At 41.4% G+C, this 26,308-nt stretch overlaps 1 protein-coding gene and 1 long non-coding RNA gene across 2 annotated transcripts; one reads left to right on the top strand and one right to left on the bottom strand.

Moving 5' to 3' along the window:
- Positions 1 to 22,881: 22,881 nt before the first annotated feature.
- prok2 (prokineticin 2) lies at positions 22,882 to 25,095 on the top strand. The gene is made up of 3 exons (XM_030421084.1): positions 22,882 to 23,056; positions 24,522 to 24,647; positions 24,928 to 25,095. Exons 1-3 carry the CDS (start codon positions 22,901 to 22,903, stop codon positions 25,051 to 25,053), a joined length of 408 nt encoding a protein of 135 aa, XP_030276944.1. The 5' UTR covers positions 22,882 to 22,900; the 3' UTR covers positions 25,054 to 25,095.
- Positions 24,178 to 25,511, bottom strand: LOC115583872 (uncharacterized). The gene is made up of 2 exons (XR_003984441.1): positions 25,276 to 25,511; positions 24,178 to 24,778 (listed from the first exon to the last, which is right to left on the bottom strand). It is a non-coding gene; the product is annotated as an uncharacterized LOC115583872 (long non-coding RNA).
- Between the last annotated feature and the right edge of the window lie 797 nt (positions 25,512 to 26,308).

Below are 26,308 nucleotides of genomic sequence, written 5' to 3'. Positions count from 1 at the left end.
TAAAAATATTAATGAGTATGTATCATTACATCAGTAATATACAAATTCTCAGTTTGAATTTCATCTCCAAAACTACATAGTGTGTTTATAGCGGCTTAATGAAGACGACACGTTCACGCACAATCTGCGAAAAAGTGCTGCCTCGCCCCTTGACACGCTCTGCGCCTCAACCCGTCTGAACTTGGCAAAAAAAAAAAAAAAAAGAAGTACGTTTGAGGAAGTGAAGACGAAAAGTTAGCAGTAGCCGAGACGTGCGTGGCTTAGTGTATGTGAATGTTCTGAATACCCGTTCAGTTTAAAGTACTCAGATACAGCCAGCGTCAGGTTGATGTGGGTTTGATGTAGGACCATCTGACAGGCACTTTGGTTGAAGTTATCATGTAATATTGATCTAATTCCTGGGGGGACTTGAATTATTAATGTACTGTATGTTTGTTAACTCACTGAAAAACCAGGAGTGTCGGTCTCTGGTGAGGGGAGGAACATTCAGGCTTCAACCTTACTCCTCATTTTGATGCAGATGTTCTCAGCCCACATCGACAACGACTGAGATATGATGTGCAGATTTAGATATTCACATACTAACCTCGTGGCACGGATCGACTCTGCGTAACTCTTTGGGGTGGATAGTGTGTCTTTAGTGTGACACCACGCTCGACTGCTACTGCTGAATTTTACCTTGACCATCTTGAGCAACAGAGAATCACCTGGCTGTGGTCGACCTTGAATGTTTAAAGGACTCAGGTGTATTGATGTCGAATGTTCTTATTGTTTTTCATCGCAAATAAACAAAAGGTGAAGAATCTGACACCGTGGAAAAAGAACAAAATGAAAAGGCTTATTAATTTGGCCGCTGAGATAAAAGGTAAAAGGCAATGTTCCTCTTCCACGGCGTCGTGCATAATTAATGTGACGCCCTTGTACAGGGCGGAAATTGTCTTTCTAAAAATATTAGGGGAATATAAAGGGTAATGTGTTTGAATGGGCAGCTGGGAATACTTGTGTGCCCCTGAAAACCACAACAGAACCAGGGTTTTTTATTTTACTTGTGATAGCTTGAATAAACTTCCATATTTCTGTGATTCAATTATGCAGCATTTTCTTGCTAATTTAACTCTGAAGGATGCTCCCCGCTATTTGTTTCATTTTACCTCACAAACTTCATTTGACTGTGCAATAAAGGTTTTTTTCCAAAAGAAAGTGCAGCTCAAGCGCAGCAGTTGGGGAGCATGGTGGTATATTTAATGCAAATAAACTCAACTATTGTAATGTGTCTGTCGAAGTCCTTCTATTGTGTCTTTGTGGAGAGTAAATTCGTCAGCTGCCTGTGTGGAAATACTGACCAACAATTTTTTGTGTTTTTTTTTTTTTTTCTGATTTTAAGTGAAGATTGATATTTGGTTCTGCAGAAGTTACAAATCTGCCTTTTAAACAAACAAACCGGACGTTCTGCATTACAAAAAAATCCATTCAGAACATATTCAGTTGTACTTTCGAGAAAAAGTAAGGCATTTCAAGCAGGATGAAAGCTCCGAGGTGGTGAATCCAACATAAGGGTGCCGTGCTGAGCTGCAGAAGAGAAGTCACGCTGTGTGAGAAACAGAACCAGCACGCTCACAGCTCCAACTGTGAGTTCACACCCCGTCATCGCATGATTCATTTACAGAGACTCAAAAAGCTGAGTAAATAACGCCACGGAAAAAGCAAAAAAACAGGTAAATTGGTTTTATGTAGCTTAATCCAACAAAAACTACCCACTTGCATTTGTTTATGTGACAAAGATTTCTGTAATCACATGTGTATGTGCTGGATCAAACCAGAGGTGAGCATGGGTAGAAATAATCTAATCAGATTCCCTTCCTTTTCAATTGTTTTCTGCTCTGTATTTTATAATATTGGAACAATGTACCGTATGCTCTGACCCGTGATGACACAAACACTCAGTAGCCATGGCTCAGAACACAACCATCCCCGAGCCATAAAAGTGAAAATAGAACAGGGCGTTGTTGGAAAAAGCCCAGAATTGGTTTTGACCTTATTCCATGATTTGTGTTTTCTGGTCTTCCAACCTCTTTTCATGTAGTTTACTTTCATTCACGTGTACATTCATACAGAGGCTGACACACAGCGCTCTCTATCCGAAGCGCCCCATGATATTTCTCTTTTCTCGGCCATTCACACTTCCACTCACACACCAATGACACAGCCTTCAGAAGTAATTTGGGGTTCAGAATCCTGCCCAAGGACGTCCCGTCCTACCTCCTGAGCCTCAGCAGCCTCCAACTGTGTATTCATCTGTATTGAAAAAAAAGAGCTATTGAAAAGAATTGTCCATAATAACTCACATGGATAATAGAACAAATAAATGTTTTAAAAAACCTACCTTGACCCATTAGCATACTCTGTAACTGCGCTGCCCCTAACTTCAGCTTCTTCAATTTCCTTCCTCTGTCAAATCATCCACAATGTCAGGCTTCAAATATTACTGCAAACATCCACTTCTTTTTCAAATCTGTTTAGAATGGATTGATTTTGGGAAAACCCTAATCAGAATCCTGTAAGAGAGTTTTGAACTCACTGAAACTAGAAAATTAACTGAAAACACCCAAGGTGCAACAAACTGCTGATTCAATCTTTTGTCTTCAACAGATTGCCTGTTCCACATTAGATGGGGTCTAAGATACATTTCTACAACTTCAATTAACCCGTAATGTTTTGTGTTTAAGGTCCCATATTATACTGTTTTTCATCAATTTCACACAGCTGTCAGAGGTCCAACAACACTGTATTCGAAACGTATTGCCCCAAACCCATCCGTGGTCCTGAAGTCACCTTTAAATGCTAATGAGCTCCGTTTGTCAACGCCTACTTGGAGAGCCTTGCCTGCTACGAGTCACTCTCAGGAAGACAATGCCTCTTATGCTAGTGGTAGCATGCACTAATGTTTATGGTGGATGTATATATATTAGAGGGTGACACAGGAGTGGATTTTCACTCCTGTCCCGTCCCGCTCCCCCGCATGATTTCTCACGTGCTTGAACAAATCTGCAGTGTAACCACTGTATTTTACTCCCTTCTTACAAATGATACAGTTCGCTGTTGTGTCATTTTCGGCCTGAAAATATAACCACACGGCTCCTCTTCGGCTCCGTCTCTGTGTTGTTGCATGCTGCTGGCTGAGCTGCTTCAGTGCTGCTCTGCTCTGTGAGGAGCGGCACTTGAAAGCAGCGGACACAGACAGCAGGTCGCCACTTTAATGAAACCGCCGCAGTGCATAAGGGAGAGAAAGTGAAACTAAAGTATCGATCTCATTACACTGGTAGCAACTAAATATCAATACCAACGCTGGTATCAATATTATCAATATTTGGATTCGATCCGCCCAACCCTAGTTCCCGCTCCCGTCTGCTCCCGTTAACTTTTGATCTTGTACCGTCCCAATCACGGGATTAATAGTAAAGTTGACTCCCATCCCGTGGGAATCCCCTGGGAATCCCGTGACCCGTGGGATTCCCAAACAAATGTCAGCCTCTAATATATATGTAACAGTATGGCTCACAGAGATGCTTTCGTTCAACTGCACCAGTTTGACCCAGAATCGGACCCAGAAGGAGAGGCTCCTGAAGAAGTACGAACTCTGCGGCTGCAGCGGGACGTTTCTGAATGGTTAGTGTGTCTGAATATGTTACTTAGTTTGTTCGTATGTGTTGTTACAGTTACTACCATGTAGCTATTGGCTAACAGCTAGCGAAAGCTGTGTTTGTCTCCAACACACTCTCCAAACTCTTGGACACTGTTCACATCGTCTCTGTCTCCAGTCTGCACACGTTTCCAGACTTTTTACTGTGACAACCAAGCTCCCTCGTAATATTATTAACATTTAACTCGCTTCAAACGGCATTACATAGCGGACCAAGGTGGAGCTAACTAGTTAGCCAATTTCCAGCTGACTTCACCATACTTGTAAGCAACTGTAAATACTATCAAAATGTGGCGACACTTACCTGTGGCTCGGGTGCAGTTGCTGGGTCCAGTATGGTTGGGACTGATCCTTTTACGAGAGTCAGTGTTGAGGCAAAGCCAGCTTTGACCCTCGTTACTGAAGCAGTCCGATGTGAAGTGGTTAGCACGCACATACAAGCTAACAGGAACCGTAGCTGGCACGTTGCCATTAAAAATTAACGCAACCACTGTCCCTTCTCTTGTTCTGTAGCTGGGACAAAATAAAGGCACTGATGTTGATTTATTCAACCAACAACAGAGCGTGTCTAGCTCTGAGAGACAACATTGTGAAACACTGCTAGCTTACCGCTAGACACACCAACTTCACCTCGGGGATGAACGCCCCCCTCTTGGATATCTCCTTTCATCACGCAGAGGAGGCTGGCCTATGGAAATGACTCCTACGTATGTTACGTAACGAAAGGAGCTAAATCTGACCAGCCTGTAGGAGCGCCATTTTACCAGTGGGTGGGCTGCAGAGACCATGCAGGAATCTCTTGTTTTCCTCATTCTGGGAGTTGGCAGGCTCGGGGAGGACCAGTTTATATATGTAGAGACCAGAGAAAAAAACACTTTCACAAAAAAATCTGACGACTCTCTTCTTCCAGATATGTTAAGGGCTGTATTAAGTTTAATAGCTGAAATCAGATTACATTTGAGTGAAAGGTCTTCTTAGAAGAGTTCCCTCAATGTTAAACATAATCCTGTTAAACAGATATCTGCATATAAATGCAGAATATGTAGGCACGGGATGAGATCAAGACTTAGAGTTATCGGAAGGGTCGCTGGTCTGCATGTCGTGTCCTTGGGCAAGATACTGAACCCCAAACTGCTCCTGAAGTGCTGGTTAGCACCTTGCATGGCAGCCACCGCCATCAGTGTATGAAAGTATGTATGAATTACTGTAAGTCTCTTTGGACAAAAGCATCTGCTAAATGCTCTAAATATAAGTTTGCATTCTGAGCAATACTGACCAATCACATTTGAGTGTTCTTACGTTAGATGCAATCAGTCCCTGTGTGGAGCAAAACAGGTTTAATGCATTGACTTTAATGCAAACATCTGCTGTCTTGCTAAAATTCAAATTTGTATGCGCTCTTTTAAAACAATTATATGCATTCATATTCATATCTTGATAGAGATGGGCTAAATCTTTGGAAAATAAGAGCCGATGGGTTCCGACAATGCTAATTTGACTGTAAACAATAACCCGCACATGCAGAGGAAGTCTTGGCCTGGCTATTTGTTATCCAGATATCCGGAGGCTACGCTTAAAGCCTAAAAACTTAAGCCGTTGCCCCCAGAGGCTACATAATCATCAGACAATGGCAAATGGTTCCGAGATTGTGTTAAACGCAACTCATCGAACCACAATATGGGGAGTTAGCCCTCATGCTGCAGTGCTGTTTTGTTCCCTTAACAAATGACTGTGCAGTCAAGTGTGGTGCTTCCTGTGTAATTAAGGAGCCAGACCTTGCTGCTTTAATTCTGTACATGAATAACAGCGCTCATTAACACCCAGCGGAGCTATCTATGGACCAGTCTGCATATTTATGCACGCTAACCGCTGCTCCGATTCTCCCCGCAGACGCTGTGTGTTTACTCCTTGAGGTCGTTTGACATGCCACACAACCTCTCTGGATACATCTGTGCATCATGTTTTTATCCCTCCTCAAACAAATGTGTTTGAGGAAGGATAAAAACATTTTGTAGGCGTTGGGGGGGGGGGGGCTCAACTTGCAACAGCCAGAGAAAAATAAAGAAAATCAAGGCTCCAAGGCCCTACCCAGAAGAAGAAAGAAGAAGAAGAAACCCAAAGTCACTGAAATGTTATCCAGTCATAGCTTTCCATCAGAGACCCTGACCCTCTGGAGGGTGGAGAGGGAGGACAGAAAGCTTCCTCCACACAAGGGAGGTGGGGAGGATTTGCCAGGCCTTGACTTTAATGATGGCGGAACCTTGTTATCCAGGACTCATGCTGTTCATTTCTTACCCTGGGGCAGTTATCTCGTCTTGGGTAAGCAAGCTGAGGATGTGGAATTGGGGGGTGGGGGGTGGGGGGGTCATACATGAAACATGGTAATGTATTTGATCATAGAAACCTCTTTAAGCATATTAAAATGAAGAACATGATGAAGAACACTGTGGAATGTAACTTAGCTCAAATTAAAGGTATATATATTTTATCTTAGTACTTCTTTTTAATTCTACTCCACTGCATTTGAGAGGGGAATATTGTACAATTAGTAAGATTTGGCCAGAATTTTAGTTTAAAATAAAGAAAAAAAAACCCAAACATAATCACCAGAGTGTGTAGAAACAACAGTGTTAACATTTTGTAAAAGACGTCTGTGTGCTGTGCTGTGGAGATGCCTACTGAAGTTAGCATGCTAATTAGCTAGTCCCGGCATGCCCTGTCTCCTAATTCCATGTTATACTGCAAAGTCTGAGAACCTGGTAATTTCAGTCAACAAATTAAACTTACAAAATGTCAGAAGAAAAAGATATTGTTTCACCTGCATTCCTTATTGAAAAGAAAAATACAACCTTACACCATCTGAATTTAAATTTTAGTTTTTCCCTTTTACAGAACGAAGACCAGCGTGATTACCTGATTAGCCTCATTTCAAACATACTTTGTTCAAGCTAGCCATTAACTAGAAATAAAACTCACCAGAACAGGTTTGGTTTGTCCCTCCTCAGTCACCTCTGGGTTGGTTGAAATAAATCATCAATTCAGAGGGTGAAATGAAAATATTCTGGCTCTCTAGCAATTTTCACCTGCCTGACTCTCTCGCTCCCCTGTTGCTGTGTCCTCTTGTCGTAGCCGCTGTTAATCACCTCTGTACTGTATCTGTCTTCAAACTGGCATCTGTTGGCCTCAGAGGTCCTCAGTCGCAGTCCGGTGTCCAGCTGTGGTCACGTGGGGACCGGCTGAGCTGAGCCCTGTTGTCTGAAATATTAGGGTCACTTAGCTCCATGGCTAACTGAGCTACTTGCTAACAGCATCTAGTTGCTACCATAGAAAAGATAGTTATAGCAAAACCTATAATGAGCCGCAGGGATTAGTTATGCTGCCCCCTTTACTTTTGAAGCTTCTGGCCATTTCTTACAAATAAACTTTAATCTGACTGCTTTGGTGACGCGTACTGTACAAACAAGATTTTACATATTAAAACATATGACAAACTTTCTAAATATTAAGCATTTGATTGAAATCGACATTTTGTCTACTTGTGTGGCCAGGTTTCATGGACACAGTGTATCAAGTGAGAAACATTTCCTCAAATGGAATAAATCTTAATCAATTAAAAATAAACAGTATACAATAATATAAAAATGACTCAAAAACATATACATAAGTGCTTAAACAACCACACATCAGTTAAGCTGTGTCAACAAAGGTCATTTAGCAGCTATGATGAAACTTGGTGCAGTGCTGTTCTGAAGATCCAAAAGACACCTCAGGTATCAAACTGTCTATATTTATAAAATATCAACATCAAAAGATAAAGCCACAAAGGAAAAAGGGGGCAGAGGTAAGCCAGACAGATTAAGACGTGCACCCCAATGTCACTGAGAAAACAGGCATTTGAGGCCACGGTAACCTCCTTGATGGAACTGACTGACCTCTGTCTGAACTCCTGCTCCGTTTTTTTTATTCTTCTGGGGACACAGAGTGTGTGGTCTGCATCCTCAAATACTCGGCCCATATGAGTCTGCAGCTCTGGCAAACGTCGCCTCCTCTGACCCTCTGACATTCTGTTATTTTGTTAGTCAGTGCCTGACGGACTCTACTGAGGGTTAGTTGAGGTTTTTGGAATGTGTCTTTACAGGAGTAAAGGCCAGTTAGCCTGATGTCAGGCCCTTCTGTCATAAAGTCCAATTGGAGGAAAAACCTTGAACGTTTTCTGGGAAAACGTGCATAAAACAGAAAATCCATTTCCGTCAGGCTTAAATGACATCGGAAAACACGTCTGTGTTGAAGGTTGCCGTGGTCATATTGCAATATGTATTGTCGTGTCTTGATTGTAGTCAGAACATGTGGAAACTGCGGTTCTATTTGTGCCAGAGTCGAGAACAATCCATACAGTATGCATGCTAGTTGCAAAATAAGGTCATGAAACCCCTGGGCACAATGAGTCCTCATTAGCAATGTACGGGTCAGCTGTGACATCATCCAGAGCTCTCCACATACAGCGCTCAGAAACCTGCATCTGCATAGTGATCATTTATTAATGATGCACCAGCGTTGCTCCTTAATATGAGTCCCTCAGACTGTGGCAGTACATGGTGCGGGGTGGGAGACTACCGGCAGACCACAACAACTCGCAAGGGAGGGATCACGTGACGTGACTCATTTTCCGCAGCTTCCCCTGTTAACTTAATTTCTTGAGGATGGTAAACAGCAGAGAAACACTCAGCTTTCTCCAGAAAATGAGTAAAACCCTCTAGAAATAGGTCAAAACAGTGAGGCTATTAAAGGACATTCTGCGAGTCTTTCACCTCTTAAATCATTCAAAAAAATTAGCGTTATTTAAAATTATTAGATGTTATATTTTTAACTAAAATTAAAATCCTGATCATGTGAGAAACAAATGTGTAATCATATGTAATCATATCCATTATGAATATCATGTAAACATTATTTATTCAGATTTTTAATGCCCATATTAAATGATCCTACATTACAAAATGCTGTGAGTCACTTCATGATTTTTGTATAACAGCTCTGTTTTCGCATATTGTTTCCTCAAAGACCTCCAGCAGACATTGTGAACAGAGCTGCAGGAGGAAACAGCTTGCGTGCTAGCAGACAAGCTGGCAAGCACAACTGCTAGCTTGGCTATCCTTGTTGGTCATGTGAGGCTCACCTTGCACATAGTAGCAGTCTCCCTGGATGGGTGTTTTTATGGAGTAAACGTGCCACAGAAATTTGTCCTAAAACCTGGAAAAACGCAAGTTAGCTGCACTACCTCCCGCCTCTTGAAGTCAGTGGGTTTTTTGAATGGGTCAGTAAGATCACGGAAATAAGGTTTGTGGTCACTTATAAGCTTTGAAATGTTAAATTTTTGTTAAACCACAAAAAGAAACATGCCCAGTATATACACCGTCTTCATACTGTAAAAGTGTTTACGTGTCTCAAAAAATGCGGTTGCTCACAAGTGGCTAAATTAGACTACATAGGTTGACGGACAGTAAAAGTCATCACACGAACAAAGGGCAGGCAGTCCATCTTTACAGACGGACTTTAGTTGCAAAGTATTCGAAAGTTTGCCACAGTTTATTTTCAGCAATTATTCAAAATCCATTTCAAATATCCCATGGGGTTTTAGGAACCATTTTCGCAGGAACCAGAGTGTTGCTTACTTCCTGGTAAGCCTAGAAAAAATATGTCATCCCTGCAGCATTCTGTTGGAGTGAGATAAGATGCAACATTTTCCACCACACACAGCTGGTCTTACCACACACTGTAGCCCACAATGGGCAGTAGAGGGAATTATTCAAGTTATTCACATCCGACACTGAAGAACTCTACGATGTAACATGTAAAAAGGAATTCATCAAGTAGTCTATTTAGTAAAACTTCGGAACACATTGGCTATCATCCGGCAATGATTTAGCCTCCAGAGGCATCGGCCAGTGTTTGGTAATAGAAGAACAATAGTTCCTATGCAAAATTGCACACAGCAACATCTGCAGATTGTGTAGTAACCAGGTCGTGACTTCTGGAAGGAGACATTGGCATTGAGTTTTTCAAATGTATTATTTATCTATTTATTGCCACCTTGTTCTATTGTATTCAACAGAAGGCAGACGTATCTCCAAAACTCAGCAACTCACACCAAAACAATCTACGGCCCAACTTTACTTGACTTATGCATTGTTTGTAATTTACACAAACAAAGCCCAGGGACACTAAAATGTTTATTGTTATTATTATTATTATTATTACTATTGTTTTTTATTATTTTACAATTTATTTTTCATAGTCACCCCTGTGGTACAATATCAATCATTCCCATGGTTTAGCTCTGTAGGACCCTTTACAAATCATATCATAGCCTGCCTCCGATCAGTGGTTCCACCTACTGTGATGAGAGTAGGATTTATGACTCCTGGAATGTGGTTATAACCGAACCGCCATGACAGTCCACTTTCTCAGGCCCTCAAATAACCTCATCCGTGTGGTTAAGTATCAGGCCCAGGAGCCATCTGATCTTCCCATGCCGCTGCGCGTTAGCATCACGCTTGCAGCCCACAGAAAGACAGCATGTATCCACGGGTTCCAGTAGCATCCCGTGTGTTTCCTAGCCTACCCATGCTGGGCCTATTTGACCCCAGCCAGGAAGTCGTAGATTGATGTCATGGTGAAATAAGACGAAAACAAGAATGTTCAAGTTCAAATAGTCTCTGACACCTTGTTGTTTCTGTTCCTAACTACTTCCACTTTCTGAGAGCCTGGCCCCATTGGTCCCCACGCACAACATCTGATGAGAGGGTTGACACTGTAATCCCCTCTGTGTCTCTGGTGGCCGGCAAGACTTTTAAATACAGCATGTCAAGTAGCTGCTGTGAGATAATGAGCATGTGTAGCATATATGTGTGCCTTTATGTGCCCGGCTTTTTTTTTACCTAATGAGGCCTGTTGTTTACATCGCTAACGATGTCTTCATCATTAGTGAGCTCCATTAGGGACAGGACAGGACTTTTTCGCAGCCAAGAATCTAAAGGCTGAAAAAAGCCCCGTTGAATAACGTGCGTTTGACTTGGTGCTTTTCCTGAAAGGCCAAATCAACTGACGGACCCAGACGGAAACGAACCTCACCAGAACGTTGCAGCAACATTCACTCCACTTTCCCTCTGCAAAGAAAGAAAAAAAAGAAAAAAACATTTGTCAGTCAGACAGGATAATTAAAGACCTGACTTACACTGAAGTTTGAATAGGGAAGGTATACATTTTCTCGGGCGTTTGTTTACACCCTTATGAAAATGTGACTTGTACCCTATATACAATATCCCTCGAATATCATACATACTGCAAAGAATTCCACCATAGTCATACATTTCAGTGCAGGATCCTTTGTGTATGTGTGTGTGTGTGTGTGTGTGTCTGTGTGTTTTGTTCCATTTCTTAGAACATTCATTATAAATGATGCAGCCCTCTGTGTGCCCTTTGTGCTCTTGCACTGACTCGGCTGTCTCAGTGACTGCCGAGCTAATCTTGTAATAAAACACTGAATTATTAACATAATGTCTAAAAATGATGCGACCGACGACACATCCATTAGTGCCTACAAAAGTCTGTAATCACAGCGAAGAATCCTTTTCATGGCAAGGTGTGTTGGGATGTGTAGATGACGCAGAAGTGCGGGCTATTCAGACAAAAAGAATGAACGTTTGGACAGACATGCAGGTGTAAGACGCACAGATGACGGCTGTGAGAGGAAGCCTTTGTGGAAGGGACGCATGAAAGCAAGGACACTCCTGAGAATGGATGAGATGTGACCTTGTGAGGTGCTGGAAGACAGGAAGCTTTGATTTTCAAATATGATGGAAAGCACATGACGAGTGTTGCGCCTATAATTAGTGGTAGCTGTATGATTATTATACGCTTTGTTAAATGTGTACTTTCAATGTATTTCATTTTCTGGATGTCAAAAACCTACCGCTCATTTCAAAATGCAGCTCGGGGTTGGGCCAAACTCCCGTGCGCATTTCTTGCAAAATGGAATCAAGATTGAACCTCGAAGGAGAGGTTCAGAATGATTTTCCCAGATGCACAATCCAAAGCTGTTCTCGTGTCCTTCGGTTTTGGTATATCCAGTCCTCAGCTGTTATTTCAACAGCCAAGGACACAATTCTTGCTCTGCCAGATTGCTGCTGTATAAAAAACCAATAAGTGGGGAGCGAGGTGAGGCTTGTGGTCTCTGAGCTGCCTTGACAGAATGTTCATTTTCCAAGTAGATTGGGAAATGGCTTGACGGTGCCTCTTATGAAACAAAAGGAGAGTACAATCACTGTGGCTTTTATAACATTTTGAGGTATAGTTTTCTTTCCTTTCTGCTCGTCCTTTTCTGTACCTCACCATACAGTAAGGGTTTTAAAGACAACATGCTCGCCCATACTCCTCCCTAATCTCTCCTCTGGGGGATTGTCCCAGCAGGTGGGGGCCTGGAATTAACCGGATTCAGCCAACATGAAACCTTGAACAAGAGGGTCATGAAATAGAGAGAGCAGATTATGTGCGAGAGAGGCATGTTGGCAAGTTGTGTGGCACAAAGCAAGGCAGGAGGCCCCGCTGGGAGCATGATGCTGAAGCGACAGCAGCAACTTTATGTCATCCAAGAGGCTGATCCTCTGATGACACGCCCTGGCAGAGAGAATGTGATGTCCGCCACAACCCCATAATCTTGTGGCATGTGTCCCTCTCACATGTTTATGGATGTTAAGCAAATGAGATTAGAGATGGTAGAGAAGGACGGAATCGGAGGGTGAGTGAATGACAGCAGCTCCGGCCGTTCTGCAGTCTGTGTAAATCCAACATGTCTCCGTGTTTCCAGTGGTAAAGGACATGGTTCATCCTCGTGCACACTGCTGGGTCAGCCGCCGAGGGAAACGTCTTCAGTCATGGATGTGAGCACTATGTCACGCCTCTCTTCCTTCATTAGATCATAACATATCATCATCAGTGTAAAAACACATGCATTACATGAGCCAGTAATCACTGCTGACACACTGAGGAGCGGCGAAAGTCAACGGCTGTCCATCATGTTGCCAAACACTCCCGCTTTGATGCTCTCATCATCCCCCTCAACCCCCGCACCATCACCAACCCCACCCACGCTAAAGATTACGAAACACTATTAAGGGTTGTCCACCACTCTTTGTCTCTCAGAACTGAAGCTGTATTATCAGTACAGTGACTGCAAAATGAAAAGATGCATCCACTGATGTCTTCCAGCAGAATGCACCCAAGAGGCATCGGCAAGTCCAACAGCTTGCAGATGCAAGTGCTCCCTGGGGAAGTCGCGTGTTTGTTTGACCAGTTCATGATCCACCCACCTGACATTTCTGATGTGCGACTTGCGTACAACCAACATGCAAAATTGGACTTTGGCGTATGTACTGCACACAATTTAAAAGTTCTCATAAAACATCCTGAGATTTGTTGGATTTGGATTATTATGAACGGCACAAGAACATTACGCATCCATTCAACCACAGTCTGCCCAACCATGATAAAAGTGATGTGTTTTGTCATCTGGATTATCTTCTTCGTCCATCGATATCCATATTTCTGCGCACGCTTGTCTTGACAGAAAAGGCATATACATACGGAGGAAACATGACCATTATCATAATTGTCCGACAATGCTATTCCTTCTACTTGCTTATTGGTAGATTTTTGGCAGTCTATTCTGTAAAATAGCCAACAGGGAGAGGGCACAACTCAAAAAAAACAGGTGGTCTCGCAGCCTCTGAATCAACCCCTGCAGAGGAGCTGGCAATCTACCAAAACTACAACCGGTCAGTGTTGGAGGGCATACGGAGTGGAACCGTTTAGTCTCTTGAATATTCACCTTTACCATCTACAGATGGTTGAGCATGTGGATACCATTTCCATTTGCCAGGTTCATGGTGATGTAAGTCCTTGTTGGTGTTATTTTATGGTAAACAAATTCACATCAGGGCATTGTAACTGGACTTCACTCACCAAGATGATCTCCCCTCAGCTGCTGGCCCATCCAGTGGGGGAAAGGAGAGAGAGGTGAGTTCATTGTAATGGCTGTTTTTTTTTGTAATATATGAGATGCAGCATTAAACACAATCTATTGGTGATCATTATAATTGTCAAAAAAATAAGTCATGCAAGTGATTGCTGTATATTTCGAAGGGAAGGTTGAATGCTTCCTTTCTTATCTCTTAGTACAGATCATCCTTTACGAAAAGAGATGAACTCCATCCTGAGTGTCCATTAGGCTCAGGGGAAAGTGATTATGAGAAGACAGAGACATGCAGTTTTGCGTCAACGTGCAAAAAATGCATTTGAACACTGTTTTTATTTGATTAAAACTGTTTTCTTTGATAGAAGTGAAGGTTTTTTGTTTGAAGCAACTTTTTTGGTTAAAGTAATGTTGTTTTGTGTTTGGGCCATATTATGGGTAGGACATCTGTGTCTTTATAATTCAACCAAAAAAGAAGTTGCTTCAAACAGAAAAAAAATATTTTCATTACGAAAAAAGAAAAACTTTTCAATTATTGAAAAAAGTTTTTGAATGCAAAAAAATATTTGAGACTCAAGAAATTGCATTTGAACACTTTTTTTTGGATTGTAAATGTTTTCTTTGATTGAAGTAATCTTTTTTGTGTTTGGGCCATGTTATGGGTAGGACATTTGTGTCTGAATTATTCAATCCCAAAAAAGTTGCTTCAATTAAAAAAAAATAATTTCTTGTTTTTTATTGAAAATATTTTTTTGTGTAGTGACTTGAAGGATGTGTGAGCCTCCTTTCACACTGAACAGCAGTATCTGACAGTAATATTCCAAGGTGTCAGGATGCGTTACCCCTGTTTAAATGGTCAAATTTAATGACATCAGCCTGAAAATCACAGGACTTGTCTGTTGTTGGTAAAGAAGTCAGAAGTATGAATTTGAAGGATGTGTGAGCCTCCTTTCATACTGAACAGAGGGGGAACAGTATCTGACAGTAATATTCCAAGCTGTCAGGATGCGTTCCCCCTGTTTAAATGGTCAAATTTAATGGTATCAGCCTGACAATCACAGGACTTGTCTGTTGTTGGGAACAAAGTCAGTAGTATGAATGTGAAGGATGTGTGAGCCTCCATTTACACTGAACAGAGGGGGAACAGTATCTGACAGTAATATTCCAAGCTGTCAGGATGCGTTCCCCCTGTTTAAATGGTCAAATTGAATGATATCAGCCTGAAAATCACAGGACTTATCTGTTGTTGGTAAAGAACTCATGAGTATGAATTTGAAGTATGTGTGAGCCTCCTTTCATACTGAACAGAGGGGGAACAGTATCTGACAGTAATATTCCAAGCTGTCAGGATGCGTTCCCCCTGTTTAAATGGTCAAATTTAATGATACCAGCCTGAAAATCACAGGACGTGTCTGTTGTTGGTAAAGAACTCATGAGTATGAATTTGAAGTATGTGTGAGCCTCCTTTCATACTGAACAGAGGGGGAACAGTATCTGACAGTAATATTCCAAGGTGTCAGGATGCGTTCCCCCTGTTTAAATGGTCAAATTTAATGACATCAGCCTGAAAATCACAGGACTTCTCTGTTGTTGGTAAAGAAGTCAGAAGTATGAATTTGAAGGATGTGTGAGCCTCCTTTCATACTGAACAGAGGGGGAACAGTATCTGACAGTAATATTCCAAGCTGTCAGGATGCGTTCCCCCTGTCTGAATGGTCAAATTTAATGATATCAGCCTAAAAATCACAGAACTTGTCTGTTGTTGGGAACAAAGTCAGTAGTATGAATTTGAAGGATGTGTGAGCCTCCTTTCATACTGAACAGAGGGGGAACAGTATCTGACAGTAATATTCCAAGGTGTCAGGATGCGTTCCCCCTGTTTAAATGGTCAAATTTAATGATATCAGCCTGAAAATCACAGGACTTGTCTGTTGTTGGGAAAGAAGTCAGTAGTATGAATGTGAAGGATGTGTGAGCCTCCTTTCATACTGAACAGAGGGGGAACAGTATCTGACAGTAATATTCCAAGGTGTCAGGATGCGTTCCCCCTGTTTAAATGGTCAAATTTAATGATATCAGCCTGAAAATCACAGGACTTGTCTGTTGTTGGGAACAAAGTCAGTAGTATGAATTTGAAGGATGTGTGAGCCTCCTTTCATACTGAACAGAGGGGGAACAGTATCTGACAGTAATATTCCAAGCTGTCAGGATGCGTTCCCCCTGTTTAAATGGTCAAATTTAATGGTATCAGCCTGACAATCACAGGACTTGTCTGTTGTTGGGAACAAAGTCAGTAGTATGAATGTGAAGGATGTGTGAGCCTCCTTTCATACTGAACAGAGGGGGAACAGTATCTGACAGTAATATTCCAAGGTGTCAGGATGCCTTCCCCCTGTTTAAATGGTCAAATTTAATGGTATCAGCCTGACAATCACAGGACTTGTCTGTTGTTGGGAACAAAGTCAGTAGTATGAATGTGAAGGATGTGTGAGCCTCCATTTACACTGAACAGAGGGGGAACAGTATCTGACAGTAATATTCCAAGCTGTCAGGATGCGTTCCCCCTGTTTAAATGGTCCAATTTAATGATATCAGCCTGAAAATCACAGGACTTGTCTGTTGTTGGTAAAGAAGTCAGTAGTATGAATTTGAAGGATGTGTGAGCCTCCTTTCATACTGAACAGAGGGGGAACAGTATCTGACAGTAATATTCCAAGGTGTCAGGATGCGTTCCCCCTGTTTAAATGGTCAAATTTAATGGTATCAGCCTGACAATCACAGGACTTGTCTGTTGTTGGGAACAAAGTCAGTAGAATGAATGTGAGGATGTGTGAGCCTCCTTTCATACTGAACAGAGGGGGAACAGTATCTGACAGTAATATTCCAAGGTGTCAGGATGCGTTCCCCCTGTTTAAATGGTCAAATTTAATGGTATCAGCCTGACAATCACAGGACTTGTCTGTTGTTGGGAACAAAGTCAGTAGTATGAATGTGAAGGATGTGTGAGCCTCCATTTACACTGAACAGAGGGGGAACAGTATCTGACAGTAATATTCCAAGCTGTCAGGATGCGTTCCCCCTGTTTAAATGGTCAAATTTAATGATACCAGCCTGAAAGTCACAGGACGTGTCTCTTTTTGGGAAAGAAGTCAGGAGTAAGATTTTGAAGGATGTGTGAACCTCCTTTCATACTGAGCAGAGGGGGAACAGTATCTGACAGTAATATTCCAAGCTGTCAGGATGCGTTCCCCGTGTCTGAATGGTCAAATTTAATGATATCAGCCTGAAAATCACAGGACTTGTCTGTTGTTGGGAGAGAAATCAGGAGTGTGAATTTGAAGGATGTTGGAGCCTCCTTTCATACTGAACAGTGGGGGAACAGTATCTGACAGTAGTATTCCAAGCTGTCAGGATGCGTTCCCCCTGTTTAAATGGTGAAATTTAATGATATCAGCCTGAAAATCACAGGACTTGTCTGTTGTTGGGAAAGAAGTCAGGAGTATGAATTTGAAGGATGTGTGAGCCTCCTTTCATACTTAACAGAGGGGGAACAGTATCTGACAGTAATATTCCAAGCTGTCAGGATGCCTTCCCCTTGTTTAAATGGTCAAATTTAATGGTATCAGCCTGACAATCACAGGACTTGTCTGTTGTTGGGAACAAAGTCAGTAGTATGAATTTGAAGGATGTGTGAGCCTCCTTTCATACTGAACAGAGGGGGAACAGTATCTGACAGTAGTATTCCAAGCTGTCAGGATGCGTTCCCCCTGTTTAAATGGTCAAATTGAATGATATCAGCCTGAAAATCACAGGACTTGTCTGTTGTTTGGAAATAAGTCAGGACTATGAATTTGAAGGATGTGTGAGCCTCCTTTCATACTGAACAGAGGGGGAAGAGTATCTGACAGTAATACTCGAAGGTGTCAGGATGCGTTCCACCTGTTTAAATGGTCAAATTTAATGGTATCAGCCTGAAAACCAAAGGATTCATCTGTTGTTGGGAAAGAAGTCAGGAGTGTGAACTTGAAAGATGTCTAAACCTCCTTTCATACTAAACAGTATCTGACAGTAATATGCCAAGGTTTCAGGATGTGCTTTACCTGCTATAATGGCACTGGTTTAGACAAATATGATAAAATAGCGATTTATATTCGCCTCTAAATGAATGAGCACATTTTGTTCCAAAAGTTTGTGATATTCTAAATGAAAAGTCTCTCACAAACATAACATTTTTTATCAATAGAAATAACAGTAGTTGGTTGTGTTAATAAAGACATAAAAACACATATGTGCTGTTGTCGCAGTTTAAAAATATAACTTGACAGTCATGAAATTTGGATTTTACGTCTACAATACAACATCCTCAGATAAAAGTCTGTTTTGAACCATAGCTCTCTCCACAGTGCCTCTGTGGTACAAGCACAACAGCTCGTGGGCAAGCTTTTTGTGAACACGGGCCCCCTTCACCCTTCGGGGCATTTCGGATGGGGGCGGGACCAGGGGAAACAAACCTTGACAAGGAAACAGAGCTCGATACAACAGGTGGACGTCAGTGGATATAATACATCCATGGGGACGTCCCATATTTTCATCATAATGATTTCGTCCCGTTCCGGATGGCATATGTATGTCCCGCTCTTAAAATAAAAGCATCTGCCTCTGTGTCTGTGAGCGTTTGACTGCCTGTATGTGTGATGGTGGGGAGACCACTACCCGTGAGCGAGAGAGAGAGCGGGATAGTCAAATAGCTGTAATCCTGTGGGCTGTGTGAGAAGATAGACTCAGGCTCTGCATGACCTGTTGCTGCTAAACAGGCAGAGCTGCGGGCAACAGCTGGCCTGTGGACTGTTGTTTGACCACTAATGATGTTACTTATTATAACATAACATAGCACTAGCACATAGCACGCCTCTGTACTTAGGTGAAATAAACAATTCATTCAGTGTGCAGGGCCATCGGCTAACGTTATCAACTAGCCTGCCTGACAATATGACGGCGTTGGATATATAACACCATCACACATATTAGTCAACATGAACTAAGTTAACAAGCTTCAAATCACATCAAATCAAAAAAAATATTTTTATTTTTGAATTTGAGTTTTTTCTTTGATTGAAAATATTTTTTGGGATTGAAGCAACTTTTTTAGGATTGAATAATAAAGACATAAATGTCCTAGCCATAATATGGCCAAACACAAAAAAAGATCATTTCAATCAAAGAAAACATTTTCAATCCAAAAAAAGTGTTGAAATGCAATTTTTTGAGTCTCAAATAATTTTTTGCATTCAAAAACTTTTTTTCTATGATTGAAAATGTTTTTTCTTTGAAGTGATTTTTTCATGAAATTTTATTTTTGTTTGAAGCAACTTCTTTTTTTGATTGAATTGTAAAGACACAAATGTCCTACCCATAATATGGCCCAAACACAAAACAACATTACTTCAATCAAAAAAGTCGCTTCAACAAAAAAACCTTCACTGCTATCAAAGAAAACATTTTCAATCAAAGAAAAACTGTGTTCAAATGCATTTTTTGAGTCTCAGCTGTATTTTTGCATTCAAACACTTTTTTTCTTTGACTGAAAAGGGTTTTTTTGATTCAAGTGAATGTTTTTTTTATTGAAAATATATATTTTGATTGAAGCAACTATTTTTTTTATTGAATAATAAAGACACAAATCTACCTTCATACGGCCGCACCCGCTGCTCACTGACAAGTGTAAGAACAATATGTGGTTTCACGTCAGAGTCTCCAAAAGTCTCCAGTAACACCAGATAAAGTCTTTTACCTGAGACAGCTCAAAGCTCAGTTCACACGGATTAAAATCAACTTGTTCATGTTCATTTCTTCTACATTTTTCAGTGTTACTTTTAACAGTAACAAATACAAGTAATGTAACCCATTACTAATACAGTTTTATCAGATCTCTAATTTATTCCATTAATAGTTTTGACCATTGCGTTCTCACCTGACCTTGGTGTCTGGATTCCAAGATGTCATATACAGTGTTGGGGAGACGTAAACTACATGTAGTTGAACTACATAGCTTAACTACAATTTGCTGTAACTTGCTGGTAGTTAAACTACATTCATATTTTGTGCTGCGTCAAGTATTTCAACTACTTTTTGGGTCATTTTTAGAGTTTAACTGCTCAATTTACAAACTACAATTTTGACCAATAACATTAATTATTTTTTATTTAAAAAAGACCTATATAATATAAATTTTATTTTATTTTTCTTTGAAAAAAGGCATGAAACATGTCGTGACATGCCAAGCCAACACTGCCTCTGACTGGCTTGCCCTGGCAGCACTCAAATGCTTCACAGAGTGGGTGGGTCTTTGTGCCAAGGAGGGCAGTGCTCATATGGCACAAGCACGTCATGAATAACCGTCCTGCTACCACTGATGTGTTGACTTTTTTCGTCTTTTTTCGACTTTTTCCTCTCGAGTTGAGAGGCATATTTCTTCTGGCATGTGAATTTTTTGTAGGCTATTATATTTTGTTTCACATAGACCATATGTTGATTTATTTAATGCTGAGTTAAATGAGTATAATGAGCATAAGCAGTTGCTAAAGCTACTTTTTTTAGCAGTAGTTTTACAAACTACATTTCTCCAGGAAGAAGAAATGTAGAAATGTAGTTTGTTCAAACTACTGCCAGGCTGAACTGCAAGTAGTTTAAAAAGTTACGCTTGCAAAGTAGTTTCCCCAACACTGGTCATATACTATATTAAAACTAGGGCTGTCAATCAATTAAAATATTGAATTGTATTTACTTACATGATAAATCGCTTTTTTTTAAATCTGTTCTACATGTATCTTAAATGGATACTTTTCAAGTTTTTACCACTCTTACCAACATGGGATTGGACAAATATGCTTGCTTTATGCAAATGTATGTCAATTATTATTTCAGCAATCCAAAACAATGATAAAATACTGTCCAGAATATTCTCCAGAAAATCTCAAAGGTTATGCCTGCTCAAAAAATATGGGAAAAGCATAACATGGTAAATTCAAGCCCAACAAGCAACAACAAATGGGCATATAAAGGTTAACCAAACAATGTTCATCGTCCTGCAAGCTGCAGCCAGCCATTTAGCTAACGCTGTTTCTCATATAGTGGTACCCAGGCGTCTCTGTCGCAAACTATCCTGCATGGTTTGCCTTTGGCGAGGGGCAGGAGGGCTCTCTGCATCAGCTGGGAACTTGGCCAGCCAGTGGAATTTGAGACTCGATGTTCTCCGATGGTAACTCAGTTCACATCAACAGTAAATGCAAATTACTTTGATAATGTTGAGAGACCCATTTGGCAGGTTTTGAAGCTAATCTCTGGGTTAGCCTACAAAAATGCGTCATACCTACCGCTCTCTGTTGCACCGAGATCAATCATTTACTCTTGAGAATGGAGCGGGCATGTTTGAAATGGCTTTTGTTTATAGTAGGGCTTTTGATGAGTCTGCTAAATGTTAAGAAAAGTTACCTTTTGCACATTCGAGTGTCAGGACTTGTTGCTCCAACAAAAGCATCAGATATCAATAAAGCCAGCATCGATCAACAGGATTTATGTCGTATCGTCAACGTTCTAATCTGTATAACTCCATTATTCATAAATCAGACTTGCCATATTGAGAATGGATGTGTGAAGCATGGTCCCACTCACCACTGTTGTCACCCTGCTTTGACTAGCGACGCAGGTGGCAAGTGACGAACATGTCCGGATAAGTTCCTCGGTGCTAGTGCTACCGTGACGTGCCACTGCCAAGTAGCCTACGGGTCATTCAATGGGCCAAATTTAAAATGCTCATGCATTGAATTGCCACTCAGAATCTCAGAATATTTTTTTCCTAATCTGTATAACTCTATTATCCATAAATTAGACTTGCTATTTTGAGAATGGACTTGTGAAGCATGGTTCCACTCACCACTGTTGTCACCCTGCTTTGACTAGCGACGCAGGTGGCAAGTGACGAACATGTCCGGACAAGTTCCTCGGTGCTAGTGCTACTGTGACGTGCCACTGCCAAGTAGCCTAGGGGTCATTCAATGGGCCAAATTTAAAATGCTCGCGCATTGAATTGCCACTCAGAATCTCAGAATTAATTTTTTCTAATCTGTATAACTCTATTATCCATAAATCATACCTGCTATTTTGAGAATGGACGTGTGAAGCATGGTCCCACTCACCACTGTTGTCACCCTGCTTTGACTAGCGACGCAGGTGGCAAGTGACGAACATGTCCGGACAAGTTCCTCCGGGCTAGTGCTACCGTGACGTGCCACTGCCAAGTAGCCTACGGGTCATTCAATGGGCCAAATTTAAAATGCTCGCGCATTGAATTGCCACTCAGAATCTCAGAATTATTTTTTTCTAATCTGTATAACTCTATTATCCATAAATTAGACTTGCTATTTTGAGAATGGACTTGTGAAGCATGGTCCCACTCACCACTGTTGTCACCCTGCTTTGACTAGCGACGCAGGTGGCAAGTGACGAACATGTCCGGACAAGTTCCTCGGTGCTAGTGCTACCGTGACGTGCCACTGCCAAGTAGCCTACGGGTCATTCAATGGGCCAAATTTTAAATGCTCGCGCATTGAATTGCCACTCAGAATCTCAGAATTAATTTTTTCTAATCTGTATAACTCTATTATCCATAAATCAGACTTGCTATTTTGAGAATGGACGTGTGAAGAATGGTCCCGCTCACCACTCAAGAACATTTATTTTCTTGAGGGCGTTCGCTCACTTTCATTATCAGTGTTATGAGCAGGATTGAAAGGATGTATTCAAAACCGTGGCCTTGGAGCCTGAAAAGGTTGTCATGGTGGTGGTGTGGGGGGCTAAAGAAGCATTATGTCACTCTAAATATTTCGGGACCGTTCTTGATCAGCATTATTACCCTTTAGTGTAAAATTAGTTGTGGTCTTTGTATGACAATGTGAATTCATTGTACTGGAAACGACAACTGGCTGAGAAATGAAAGGCAGGGGGCATTGTCATGCTAAAGTTTACCTTGGTCTTTTTTGTGTGTGGCTTCTGAGAGGTGATGCTGGTGTGAGTGACTCACAGTGTTTTTGAATGGCGGGCTGGGTTTATAAATCTCCGCCAGCCCTCGATACACGAGTTTGGAGGCCACTCGTCTCTGCGGTCTGTCACGTATGCACATGCGGCAAAGTCCGACGGATTCAGCATCCTTACTCTTCACTGTGGAGGGCATGGGAGCACAAAGACAGCCCCTCATCATGAAGTCCTTCTGCCTACTGCTCTTCTCCCTGTTGTTGGTCTCCAATGGATCTTCAGCTGTCATCACGGGGGTAAGTGGGAGCAAACAGATTTATACTTGACGGGGTATTTTCGGATAGCAGTCTGAATATGCAAGTGTTTGCTTTTCAGACGGATATTTTCTGAAAACGTGTACCTCTTAACATTTGACTTAACCTTAATGGAAGCAAATGTTTCCATTAATATAAAATCAAGAATACTGTGATTTTTGCAACACTACAGTTAGATGATGTGTTTGTGTGTTTGACATTAATCTCAACACAAAATAAACTTTACAAAAGAAAATATTACAGTAAAGGACACATACATCAAATCAGACAATTAAGTGACTTTGCAAGATAAATATCTTTGTGTTTGTTTATGTCATGAATATTTAGACAAATAGAATAAATACATTTTTACTGGATTATGACAGATGATTTTCCAAATGAATTGAAAAGTATTTGAATTTTACAGCACTTTAAAGGTTTTGGGGTAAAGGGGAAAAACAGTGTAATCTTTACTGAAAATGAATTATAATATAATGTAATATCTAATGCATTTCTTTCAAAATGTGACATGAAGGGAACTTAATGCAACATAAAAAGTCTGTAATTAGCCATTTTGGGGGATTCTAACATCATCAACATCCATTAGAATTTAAAATGACAGTTTATCCATGAATACATATCAGTTCATAACAATTTATAACAAACTCGTCATTTGAATCATTTCCCTTTCGCTGCCAGTATTTGCATAATTCCCCGCGCATAAATCACCTCCTTAACCTGCTAATAAACCCCCCTCCCCTCCCCTCCACGTCATAACAGCCCTCTCGCTCCCTGCCGCTGATGTGAACTGAGAGAGGAGCATGCAGCCGTAAAAGAGAAAGTGATTTTCATCCACGTCTGTCACATGAAATCACCTCCGTTCCCCCTCGCCGTGTTCCCCTTCATCTCATCCAAAGTGAGAGCTGTCACTCAGCCTGTCATCCACACACTGCAAACAATAAATCACAACCAGTCCTTGAGTGTGTTGTCGAGGTTTGATGTGACTGATGCTGTAAAGGCACTTCCATTGACATCATATACTGTTAAAGTAACACCGGTGTGGAGTGTGTGTGCTGTGACACATTTCACACTACCACACCACCTGCCTTTGACTGCTAATGATATAATGATCACATAATTATGTTTAATGACATTACATAACATTACATACATGTGTGCATTATATAATTGCATACCTAATTGCTGATTACATTTCTCCTTCGATTAGCGCAGCTGTTCATTTTAGTTTATTATAATGATACACTTTAATAATATCAATAAGGAACAGATTACATTAATTAGAGAGCAGCGTTAATTATCTTTTGTGAATTATCACATTAAGATTTCAGCATTGGTCAGAAATGAATGCATGTCCATAAAATGAATCAGTGTTTGGTCTGCATACATCATTAGTGTGCAAATATGCATTAATGTGTGTGTGTGTGTGTGTGTGTGTGTGTGTGTGTAGGCCTGTGAGAAGGACTCTCAGTGTGGAGGGGGGCTGTGCTGCGCGGTCAGCTTGTGGATCCGCAGCCTGCGCATGTGCACGCCCATGGGGCAAGAAGGAGACGACTGTCACCCTATGAGCCACTCGGTGAGATATTCTCCGGAGGTATTCTCATCTCAGCTGTGAAGTGTCACACAGTGTCATTTTATTTGCCTCCGCGCAGTGGTGTCACGGCGGTGATGATGCAGCCACAGGGTAAACAGGCTCATCCTCATACCCTGTGAAAAGATGCAGCAGAAGGCTTTCTGTTAATGAAGTGTGGTGGTGCCTGACCCTGTTGTCTGTTCCATCCCTTCAAAATTCATCAAAGAGGCCAGAAAAACAACTTTGAATCTCACATCACAGGTGTGTCTCTTTCTGCTTCCAGGTTCCTTACCTTGGGAGAAGACTCCACCACACCTGCCCCTGTCTGCCCAACCTGTCGTGTATCACCATAGAGGATGGCCAATCCAAATGTCTGTCACCATACAAGTATCCAGACTACTACCTCTGAGGACCAGCACCTACAGTTACACTATTCGCTACCCGCACTGTAACTAGCCTGTTTCCACTTTAGTTTTTTAATTTGTTTTGAATAAAGAAATATATTATATTAAACAATGCATCGTCATTTCAGGTTTAAATCTCAGATCAAAGGAGACCTATTATGCTTTTTTATTTCCTTGAGTGTTTTATACATGGCATAAAAGTTCTTGAAAGTTAAAAAGGCCCTCACCAACAAAGCTTCTCCCACAGACAGTTCTGCCCCTGAAACGCCTCGTCGGTAGTCCCGCCTTTAATTCTGGACTTTGTGACATCACACCACATCATCGTGTCAAACATCTGCATAATGTATGTATGCCTTGTGGCTAGTTTGGTAGAATTGATCTAGCTCAGCTGCTCTGTTGTTATTGTTGCTGTGCTGGGGTTCGTCTTGTGAGAGTTGACCAATCAGAGGAGACTAGGTGTTCGGGGGGGTCCTTAAAGAGACAGGAGGGGGAAAACAACATTAAAACATGTAAGCTCAGAATACGATGAACATACACAGAGAAACAAGCCTCCTTCTGTTTCTTTTTTCCTTGCAATTAGATGACTCTTAATTTTAAAGTAGCGTGCTCCATGTTCCACTGGTTCATACTGTTCCGTCTGCCCTCTAGGGAAACATGAGGAGAAACACGTTATTTCACTGGTGACGTTTCACTGCTAATGACATGCTGAGCGAGGGCGCGCAGGTTACACTTTCATCATCCACTCCGTACGTAAACGCACACGTGACAGTCTCTTTTCATGCTGAATCGCTTCCCTTGCCACAAAGTACAAGAAGAAAAACTGCGCGAACATTTTCATTTGGGTTAAAAGACGAGGGCTTTTTTTTCTCAGATTCACCTTGGCAACGGTTTCTTTATGACGGCGGGAAACAGTAAGACAGCTATGAAATTAATCACTGTCAGGCTCTGATTCACAGCAATTTATTCAGGGCTCAAAGCTATAATTAGATTTGTCCAGTGTGTAAGGCAGTGACTCACATCACTCTCATTCTTTAGAAACAGATACCGGTCTTCTGTGGCTCCAAACACGAGTGCATTCAAAACAGTCTTAAAATGCTCAGAGGAGTGATCCGTGACGAGGCAATGCCCCAGATAATGGAAGCCGGCGAGAGCACATAAAAAGAACACAGAGCAACCAGGAACAGAAACTGGGAACATCTCAGTAACTTCAGACAAAACTTGTTCTAATCCACTTTGACGACGCGCAAAATATCAAATGTG

The sequence above is a fragment of the Sparus aurata genome, chromosome 6 (genome assembly GCF_900880675.1).
Source record: "Sparus aurata chromosome 6, fSpaAur1.1, whole genome shotgun sequence".
Lineage (NCBI taxonomy): Eukaryota > Metazoa > Chordata > Actinopteri > Spariformes > Sparidae > Sparus > Sparus aurata.
Note: the sequence above shows the minus strand (reverse complement) of the source record. Positions and strands in the feature narration are given on the sequence as shown.